General features: G+C 41.7%; 1 protein-coding gene across 1 annotated transcript in view; it reads left to right on the forward strand.

Annotated features, from left to right (window-relative positions):
- Positions 1 to 11,473, forward strand: part of kcp (kielin cysteine rich BMP regulator) — a 109,094-nt gene continuing 97,621 nt past the window's right edge. The window contains exons 1-3 of the mRNA XM_061916815.1: positions 1 to 438; positions 6,568 to 7,073; positions 10,482 to 10,554. Of these exons, the coding sequence (XP_061772799.1) occupies positions 348 to 438; positions 6,568 to 7,073; positions 10,482 to 10,554 (670 nt within the window). The 5' untranslated portion in view covers positions 1 to 347. The remainder of the gene's footprint in view (positions 439 to 6,567; positions 7,074 to 10,481; positions 10,555 to 11,473) is intronic.

Here is an 11,473-nt window from a genome sequence, read left to right on the forward strand (position 1 = left end):
GGTGTAGGAGCAGCAACACTGCAGGCCGGTGATGGGTGGAGAGATTCCCAACCAGAAGAAGGAAGAAAAAAAAAAAAGGAAGAAAAAGTTGTGAAAGTGGCGAGACGAGAGTGCGTGCCGCCTCTCCCCTAGCACACCCCCTCACAGGAGAAGCAGAACCAGGGCAGCGAGGGTGAAGGAAGGTTTTCCTCGCGAGGTGAAGGAGAGTGCAGAGGAGAAGTGCCTCCAGATGTTTCATGTTCCCATGGACATGAACCCAGAAACATCCCCACTTCCAGCGCACACCTCCGATGTGATCATGCCTCTTCTGTGAGTTTCGTCTGTCCTTTTTTTGGGCGCCGGGAGAAATGGAGAGTGTGAAAGTGTTGCTGTTGGACATTCTGTGGGTCACCCTGGCCATGTCTGCACCCGGGTCTTCTGCTCCTCGCCACCACGATGGTGAGTCACAGCTTGCTTTGCTAGACTAACATACCGCAAGAAATGCACTTTACATTGTCCACCAGTGGTTCCCCATCAGTTGTACGCCAAAAAAACACTTATTTGAATGTTCGAACACAGTGTTACTGTTCAAACTGGGGCCGTAATGTAAAATATTCTTGTTGAATAACACCACTTTCTTGTTTTAATGGATACTTGGGCCTACTGCGCTACTGCATTTTAATGTCATTTATACAAGCCCCGTTTCCATATGAGTTGGTAAATTGTGTTAGATGTAAATATAAACGGAATACAATGATTTGCAAATCCTTTTCAACCCATATTCAGTTGAATATGCTACAAAAACAACATATTGATGTTCAAACTCATAAACATTTTTTGGGGGCAAATCATTAACTTTAGAATTTGATGCCAGCAACACGTGACAAAGAAGTTGGAAAAAGTTGGCAATAAATACTGATAAAGTTGAGGAATTCTCATCAAACACTTATTTGGAACATCCCACAGGTGTTGCAGGTTAATTGGGAACAGGTGGGTGCCATGATTGGGTATAAAAACAGCTTCCCAAAAAATGCTCAGTCTTTCACAAGAAAGGATGGGGCGAGGTACACCCCTTTGTCCACAACTGCGTGAGCAAATAGTCAAACAGTTTAAGAACAACGTTTCTCAAAGTGCAATTGTAAGAAATTTAGGGATTTCAACATCTACGGTCCAGAATATCATCAAAAGGTTCAGAGAATCTGGAGAAATCACTCCACGTAACCAACATTGAATGACCGTGACCTTCGATCCCTCAGACGGCACTGTATCAAAAACCGACATCAATCTCTAAAGGATATCACCACATGGGCCCAGGAACACTTCAGAAAACCACTGTCACTAAATACAGTTCGTCGCTACATCTGTAAGTGCAAGTTAAAGCTCTACTATGCAAAGTGAAAGCGATTTATCAAAAACATCCAGAAACACTGCCGGCTTCTCTGGGCCCGAGATCATCTAAGATGGACTGATTCAATGTGGAAGTGTTCTGTGGTCTGGCGAGTTCACATTTCAAATTGTTTTTGGAAATATTCAACATCGTGTCATCCAGACCAAAGGGGAAGAGAACCATCCAGACTGTTATCAACGCAAAGTTCGAAAGCCAGCATCTGTGATGGTATGCGGGTGCATTAGTGCCCAAGGCATGGGTAACTTACACATTTGTGAAGGCACCATTAATGCTGAAAGGTACATACAGGTTTTGGAACAACATATGCTTCCATCTAAGTGCCGTCTTTTTCACGGACGCCCCTGCTTATTTCAGCAAGACAATGGCAAGCCACATTCAGCACGTGTTACAAAAGTGTGGCTTCCTTAAAAAAGACTGCGGGTCCTTTCCTGGCCCAGCTGCAGTCCAGACATGTCTCCCATCGAAAATGTGTGGCGCATTATGAAGCGTAAAATACGACAGCGGAGACCCCGGACTGTTGAACGACTGAAGCTCTACATAAAAAAAGAACTCCACTTTCAAAGCTTCAACAATTAGTTTCCTCAGTTCCCAAACGTTTATTGCGTGTTGTTAAAAGAAAAGGTGATGTAACACAGTGGTGAACATGCCCTTTCCCAACTACTTTGGCAAGTGTTGCGGCCATGAAATTCTAAGTTAATTATTTGCAAAAAAATGAAAATAAAGTTTGAGTTCGAACATCAAAAATCTTGTTTTTGTCGCATATTCCATTGAATATGGGTTGAAAATGATTTGCAAATCATTGTATTCTGTTTATATTTGCATCTAACACAATTTCACAACTCTTATGGAAACAAGGTTTGTAGTTGTTCAGGATTAATGTGTTTATACAAGTTTAGATTGGGTTATGACATTTCAAAATACATTAATATGCCTTGTGTTCACGTTAACCATTAAACTGGCAAGTGATTAGTGATGCTAGCTGCCTGCTAGCGATTAGCACGACTCAATATCTTAGTTGTTCAGGGAGTAATGTGTTTATACAAGTTTAAATTGTTGAATGTCATTTTTAATTGATGAAATACATTAATGTGCCCTGTATTCTTGTTACCATTTAAGCTAGCAACCGATTAGTGGCCCTGGCTGTGAGCTAGCAATTAGCACAATTGAATATCTTAGCTGTTCATCGAGAAATGTGTTTACATAAGTTTGGATTGGGGTGTGACGTTTTGTAATGAGTAAATGTGTTAATTTGTCTTCATGTTAGCATTTAAGCTAACTAGCGATTAAGGTACAAGTTGTGAGCTAGCGGTTAGCACGATTAAATAGCTTGGATGCTAATAAAGCAATGTGTTTGTGGAATTTAGACTGAGTTGTGTCGTTTGCAATGAGAAAATACATTATTGTTTTGTATTTATGTTAGCGTATAAGAAAGCTAGCGATTACCACAATTGAATAGTTTTAGTTTCTCAGGCAGCAACGTGCTTAATATAAGTTGTTTTTATTGTTTCTTGTATTCATCTTAGCTGTTATGTTAGTTAGTGATGAGCATTTACTGGGTGCTAGCTAGCGATTAACACAATTGTATAGCTAGTTTTCTTCTCGAGGAGATGAGCACTATAACCAGTCCGTGAGTTAATTGAAGTGTAGTTATCATTACGGTTTTATAATCATTTTTAATTGAAGCAGTGATACTAACTGTTGGGAGTTTTACGCTATCTATCTATCCGTCTATCTAGGTCAAAAGTTTACACACACTTGTGAAGGACACAATGTTATGGCCAAACAGCTCCATTTTTGTTACATCTGACCACAGAACTTTCCTCCAGAAGGTCTTATCTTTGTACATGTGATGTCAGATTAAACAAAAATGGAGCTGTTTAGCCACAATACCCAGCAATATGTTTGGAGGAGAAAAGGTGAGGCCTTTAATCCCAGGAACACCATGCCTCTTGTCAAGCATGGTGGTGGGAGTATTATGCTCCGGGCCTGTTTTTCTGCCAATGGAACTGGTGCTTTACAGAGAGTAAATAGGACAATGAAAAAGGAGGATTTGCTCCAAATTCTTCAGTACAAGCTAAAATCATCAGCCCGGAGGTTGGGTCTTGGGCGCAGTTGGGTGTTCCAACAGGACAATGATCCCAAACACACGTCAAAAGTGGTAAAGGAATGCCTAAATCAGGTTAGAATGAAGGTTTTAGAATGGCCTTACCAAAGTCCTGACTTAAATGTGTGGACAATGCTGAAGAAACAAGTCCATGTCAGAAAACCAACACATTTAGCTGAACTGCACCAATTTTGTCAAGAGGAGTGGTCAAAAATTCAAGCAGAAGCTTATGGATGGCTACCAAAAGCGCCTTATTGCAGTGAAACTTGCCACGGGACATGTAAGCAAATATTAACATTGCTGTATGTATACTTTTGACCCAGCATATTTGCTCACATTTTTAGTAGAAGCATTATGAATTCATAAATGAACCAAACTTCATGAATGTTTTTGTGACCAACAAGTATGTGCTCCAATCACTATATCACAAAAAATAACAGTTGTAGAAATGATTAGAAACTCAAGACAGCCATGATATTATGTTCTTTACAAGTGTATGTAAACGTTTGACCATGACTGTATCTCTCTATCTATCTATCTATCTATCTATCTATCTATCTATCTATCTATCTATCTATCTATCTATCTATCTATCTATCTATCTATCTATCTCGATCTATCATTCGAAGGGGATGTTTTCAATTTATGTTACATTAATGATTTATCACAGGGGTCGGGAACCTTTTTGGCGGAGAGAGCCATTAAAGCCAAATATTATAAAATGTATTTCCGTGAGAGCCATATAATATTTTTTAACACTGAATACAACTAAATGTGTGCATTTTTAAGTAAGACCAACATTTTAAGAGTATAATAAGTATATTTTTCTTTTTAATAACATTGTCATTCTGAAGCTAACCAATAATAAATAAAACACTTCTTACCATTAATGCAATTTCTTGAACCGGTGCGGTAGAAAACGGATGGATGGAATAAAATGAATGAGCAAATGTTATATTTTGAATTTTTTTTTTAACGCCGTGATTACCAGGGGAATTATTCACTAGTTATCGCTTTTTTTTTCAACCACTGTGCCGCGGCCCACTAGTGTGCCGTGAGATACAGTCTGGTGCCCGTGGGAGATTATGTAATTTCACCTAATTGGGTTAAAAATATTTTTTTGCAAACCAGTAATTATAATCCGCAAATGTGCCGTTGTTGAGTGTCTGTACTGTCTAGAGCTCGGTAGGGTAACCGTGTAATACTCTTCTATATCAGTAGGTGGCAGCAGGTAGCTAATTGCTTTGTAGATGTCTGAAACATGGTTTGTCGAGATCAGAATAGGCGGGATGCAGTGTGTAGGTAAAAAAGTATCCAACACTTCAACCAAAAAAGTGCCGTTAAGAAAAGGCATTGAAGCAAAACTAAACCAAAACTGAACTGACTGTAAAGTAAACAAAAACAGAATGCTCGCAGCGTGCGGAGCAGACGGCGTCCACAAAGTACATCCGTACATGGCATGACAACAACGTCCCCACAAAGAAGGAGTGTGTCCGCACAACTTAGTCTTGCTTGCGAAAACAAAGCAGGTGCGGGGAATAGCATTAAAGGAAAACATGAAACTGCTACAGGAAAATACCAACAAAAGAGGAAAAGCCACCAAAATAGGAGCGCAGGAAACACAGGAAAACAGCCCAAAAACTCAGAATAAGTTACAGCGTGATAAGACAGGTCGTGACAGTACACCTACATTGAGACAAGAGTTATAGTGATGCATGCTTCGTTATGGTTGAATGCATAGCCAACAAATGCGAGAACACCTTTGTATTGTCAGTATCGGCTACAAGTTTCATTTTTTTATGTTTTCTGTTGGTGGTGTGCCTCAAAATTTTTTCAATGGAAAAAAATGTGCTTTGGCTCAGAAAAGGTTGAAAAACACTGACTTATCGTGTTAAGCAATGCCAGCTAAGATTTATCTGAGAGCCAGATGCAGTCATCAAAAGAGCCACATCTGGCTCTAGAGCCATAGGTTCCCTACCCCTGGTTTATCAGGACATATATTTTACAAAATTCCTAATTATAGTGAGGAAAAATAGCTAAAACAAATATATATATTCAGCTAGTCGAGTCACTATCATTACCCAACATCACACAAAGCTCACGTCTGTGTTTGCGTCATGGCCGGCGTAATTACGTCATTACATCCTAAAAGGCGAAATATAATGCTTAAAACCCACTCATCTGACATCACATGGACACAGATAAGACCTTCTGGAGGAAAGTTCTGTGGTCAGATGAAACAAAAATGGAGCGGTTTGGCCACAATATCCAGCAAAATGTTTGGAGGAGAAAAGGTGAGGTTTTTAAACCCAGGAACACCAGACCTACCGTAAAGCATGGTGGTGGTAGTATTATGCTATGGCCCTGTTTTGCTGCCAATGGAACTGGTGCTTTACAGAGAGTAAATGGGACAATGAAAATGTTAAAGTACCAATGATTGTCACACACACACACTAGGTGTGGCGAATTTATTCTCTGCATTTGACCCGTCACCCATGATCACCCATGAGGGGAGCTGTGAGCAGCAGCAGTGGCCGCGCCCGGGAATCATTTTTGATGATTTAACCCCCAATTCCAACCCTTGATCCTGAGTGCCAAGCAGGGAGGTAATGGCTCCCATTTTTGTAGTCTTTGGTATGACTCGGCCGGGGTTTGAACTCACAATCTATCTCAGGGCGGACATTCTAACCACTAGGCCACTGAGTAGGTGGCCTTGTGGTTGGAGGATAACCTCCAAATTCTTCAGTACAAGCTAAAATCATCAACCCGGACATTGGGTTTTGGGCGCAGTTGGGTGTTCCAACAGGACAATGACCCCAAACACACCTCAAAAGTGGTAAAAGAATGGCTAAATCAGGCTAGAATTAAGGTTTCCTTCCCAAAGTCCTGTCTTAAACATGTGGACAATGCTGAAGAAACAAGTCCATGTCAGAAAACCCAACAAATTTAGCCGAGCTGCACCAATTTAGTCAAGAGGAGTGGTCAGAAACTTTTCAGCAGGACTGTATGTTGTCGTCAGTGTTGCGTTCAAGGACCCTTCAGTGGCATCATTCCAGTGTTTCCTCTCTCTCCCCAGCGATTGACCTTCTGGCAGCTTTGAACATGTCTCAGCCAAGAAGCGGACTGTCCAGACTGCACAGTCCCACAGGCGTGGTGTACAGACTTCGCCCCAAAGCGCCTCACTTGACGCTTCCTCAGGAATATTCCCGGGTCCTTCGCGCCGACCTTCAGGGAAGCATGGGCTTTCATTTTGTGGGGCAGCAGTTGCAGGGCACCAACGCCACCCTCCTGTCCCTGTCCTCCTCATCCTCTCCCATCCTTCAGCTCACCTCCTCCACCCTGGAGGACACCCTGCGCGTGGACTACCAGGCGGCGGGCGGCGTTTTCCCCAGGAGAAACCCCTTCTCCTGGGGGGAATGGGTCCAGCTGGCCGTCAGCCTGGAGCCTGGCAGGGTCGTATATTTTGTGGGCTGTCAAGAAGCTGAAGTCGTTGTAATGAAGGAGAAGTTCAAGGTGGAACTTCCCCCAGACGTCCTCGTCACTCTGGCCAGCACGCCCGGGAGGAAAGACGGCAGGTTTAGTGTAAGTTGTTGCTCAAATCTCACATTCCAACACAAATGCACTTTTTTATTCTCTGGAATAAAACACTAGCAGTGACAGAAATATAAATATTTGGAATGCACCAAATGACCGCTTTCAGGATTTATCCTTTTTTTTTTTTTCTAATCCCAATTCATGTTGTTCTTAAACAAGCATCCCAAAGGGCTGAACAGCTGCTATGTTGCAAGTGGGACCAGTAAAATGGTCACGTGGTCTGCTAAGAGCACTTGTATGTTTTAAGAGGGGAAGACAAAGTGACAAAGTGAAGAACAAACAGCAAGTGCTTGTTTTAAGAGTGGATGGACAAAATGAGTGAACAGAAAGAACAAACAACGGCAACATGGGCTGATTGTTTTAAAAGGGGAAGACAAAGTGAGTGAATGGGAAGAACAAACAGCAACATGGAATAATTGTTTTAAGAGGGGACAGAAAAAATGAGTGAGGGGGATGAACAAACAGTGGCAAGAACATGGGCTGATTGTTTTAAGCGGGGGCAGACAAAGTGACTGAATGGGAAGAACAAACAGCAAGTGCCTGTTTTAAGAGGGGACAGACAAAATGAGTGAACAGAAAGAACAAACACAACAGCGGCAACAACATGGGCTGATTGTTTTAAGAGGGGACAGACACAGTGAGTGAATGGAAAGAAAAAACAGTGGCAACAACATGGAATACTTGTTTTAAGAGGGGACGGACAAAATGAGTGAGGGGGATGAACAAACAACAGCAATAACATAGAATAATTGTTTTAAGAGGGGACAGACAACATGAGTGAGGGGGATGAACAAACAGCGGCAACAACATGGGCTGATTGTTTTAAGAGGGGGCAGACAAAGTGAGTGAATGTGAAGAACAAACAACAACAACATGGAATAATTGTTTTAAGAGGGGACAGACACAATGAGAGGGGAATGAACAAACAGCAACAACATGGAATAATTTTTTTAAGAGGGCACAGACAAAATGAGTGAGTTGAATGAACAAACAACAACATGGAATAATTGTTTTAAGAGGGACAGACAAAATGAGTGAGGGGATGAACCGTGGCAAGAACATGGGCTGATTGTTTTAAGAGGGGGCAGACAAAGTGAATGAATGGGAAGAACAAACTGCAAGTGCCTGTTTTAAGAGGGGACAGACAAAATGAGTGAACAGAAAGAACAAACACAACAGCGGCAAAAACATGGGCTGATTGTTTTAAGAGGGGACAGACACAGTGAGTGAATGGAAAGAACAAACAGCGGCAACAACATGAACTGGTTGTTTTAAGAGGGGAAAAACAAAGTGAGTGAATGGGAAGAACAAACATCGGCTATAACATGGGCTGATTGTTTTAAGAAGGGACAGACAAAGTGAGGGAACGGTAAAAACAGCAGCAACAACATGGGATGGTTGTTTTAAGAGGGGACATACAAAGTGAGTGAATGAGAAGAACAAACAGCAAGTGCTTGTTTTAAGAGGGGACAGACAAAATGAGTGAACAGAAAGAACAAACACAACAGTGGCAACAACATGAGCTGGTTGTTTTAAAAGGGTCATACAAAGTGAGTGAATGGGAAGAACAAACAACAGCAAGTGCTTGTTTTAAGAAGGGACAGACATCGGCCACAACATTAGCTGGTTGTTTTGAAGGGGGAAGACAAAGTCAGTGAATGGGAACACAAACACAACAGCGGCAACAACATGAGCTGATTGGTTTAAGAGGGGGCAGGCACAGTGATTGAATGGAAAGAACAAACAACAGCAAGTGTTTGTTTTAAGAGGGGACTGACACAGTAAGTGAATGGGAAGAATGAACAAACAGTGGCAACAACATGGGGTGGTTGTTTTAAAGGGGTAAGAAAAAGTCAGTGAATGGGAAGAACGAACAATAGCAACATGGGCTAATTGTTTTAAGAGGGGACGAATAAAGTGAGTAAAAGAACAAACAGCGGCAACAACATGGGCTGATTGTTCTAAGAGGGGGCAGACAAAGTGATTGAATGGGAAGAACAAAGAGCAAGTGCTTGTTTTAAGAAGGGACAGACACAATTAATGAACAGTAAGAATAAACACAACAGCGGCAACAACATTAGCTTGTTTTAAAGGGGGAATACAAAGTGAGTGAATGGGAAGAACAAACAACAGCAACATCCATCCATCCATCCATTACTACCGCTTATCCCCTTTGGGGTCACAGGGGGCGCTGGTGCCTATCTCACCTACAATCGGGCAGAAGGGGGCGTACACCCTGGACAAGTCGCCACCTCAGACAACAGCAACAACATGGGCTACTTGTTTTAAAAGGGGGCAGACAAAGTGAGTGAATGGAAAAAACAGCAGCAACAACATTGGCTTATTGTTTTAAAAGGGGAAGACACAGTGAGTGAATGGGAAGAACAAACAGCAAATGCTTGTTTTAAGAGGGGACGGACAAAATTAGTGAACAGAAAGAGCAAACACAACAGCGGCAACAACATTAGCTTGTTTTAAAGGGGCAAGACAAAGTGAGTGAATGGGAAAAACAAACAACAGCAACTCCATGGACTATTTGTTTTAAAAAGGGACAGACAAAAATGAGTGAACAAGAAGAACAAACAACAGGGGCAACATCATGGGCTGATTGTTTTAAAGGGGTAAGACAAAGTGAGTGAATGGAAAGAACAAACAGCAAGTGCTTGTTTTAAGAGGGGACAGACAAAACTAGTGAACAGAAAGAACAAACAGCAGCAACAACATGGGCTGGTTGTTTTAAAATAAATAAGTGATAAATGGGTGGTACTTGTATAGCGCTTTTCTACCTTCAAGGTACTCAAAGCGCTTTGACACTACTTCCACATTTACCCATTCTCACACACATTCACACACTGATGGAGGGAGCTGCCATGAAAGGCAGCACCCATTAAGAGCAAGGGTGAAGTGTCTTGCTCAGGACACAACGGGCGTGACAAGGTTGGTACTAGGTGGGGATTGAACCAGGGACCCTCGGGTTGCTCTACGCCATTTTATAGAGGCAAGACAAAGTGAGTGAATGGGCAGAACAAACAGCAACTGCATGGACTATTTGTTTTAAGAAGGGACAGACAAAAATGAGTGAACAAGAAGAACAAACAACAGGGGCAACATCATGGGCTGATTGTTTTAATAGGGGACAGACAAAGTGAGTGAATGGAAAGAACAAACAGCAACTACATCGGCTGATTGTTTTAAGACGGGACAGCGCCAAAGAGGAGAGCGAAAAAAAGAAAATAACAGCAAAAGGCAATGAGGAGATTTTTAACAAAAATCTATTTCTTTTTAACTTGTATACCTTCTACTATAGGTTCTAGAATTTTTCGTTGTTTTGGATCCAACAATAGCTTTAGCTAAGTCCGCATTGAATGCATTAAATGTGTTTTTGTGTCGTCGCAGGGCCATGTGAAGAAAGCTGAGATTTCCATGAAGGCATACCAGCGACGCCCCTGGCACTGTGGAAATGTTACAGGTAGCGTTGCAAAATTCAAAGTTGGAAACTTTCAATGGGAATTAATGTGAATAAACATTGAATGCAACATGCTAGATCTTGCAACATGATTATTAGCTAAAACAACCTGATTTCATGCAAATTGATTTAAATTTCTACCCTGCACTGTGCATTCCTCGATCACATGCCCAGATAATTCCCAGCATTCTACACACTACACATTACACTATACATCCTGTTGTCATACAAGAATGTAGCTTATAGTTTGATTTAGCATGCTGATTGAGTCTTCATTTAGTCATCTAGCCCAGGGGTCTCAGATACGCGGTCCACGGGCCAACTGCGTCCCGCGAGACGTTATTTTGCAGCCCCCACCATAATGTGAAAGTTTAATGTTAGTGTGGCCCGTGAGTTTTATATGAATGGCGCTTGACAGCGTTGTGTGCGAAGCTGAAGCAATCTACCAATCACAGTGTGGTATATGGCTCTCGAGGGCCGAACATTAACTAAACTGACCATACGTCCTCTTTTCCCCGGACATGTCCTCTTTTGCGGGGCTGTCTGGGCTGTCAGGGTTGTGTGTATTTTCAGGGTTAAAAAGGGTAGTGGATTGATTGTCAAACATCTAAACCATAACACAACATAAACACAACAGAACAAATACCCAGAACCTCTTGCAGCACAAACTCTTCCGGGACGCTACAATATGCACCCCACCACCTCAACCCTTATTACATCACATCAAATGTTCCACTTTGAAAAATATTTTTGGTGGAAGATTTTGCATATTTTGTGTGTTTTTTCTATAAAAAATATAGTTTTGTTTTTGGTAAAGTTTAGATCCATAAAGTGAATTATATTTATATAGCGCTTTTCTCTAGTGACTCAAAGCGCTTTACATAGTGAAACCCAATATCTAAGTTACATTTAAACCAGTGTG

The sequence above is a fragment of the Nerophis ophidion genome, linkage group LG12, assembly GCF_033978795.1.
Source record: "Nerophis ophidion isolate RoL-2023_Sa linkage group LG12, RoL_Noph_v1.0, whole genome shotgun sequence".
Taxonomy (NCBI): domain Eukaryota; kingdom Metazoa; phylum Chordata; class Actinopteri; order Syngnathiformes; family Syngnathidae; genus Nerophis; species Nerophis ophidion.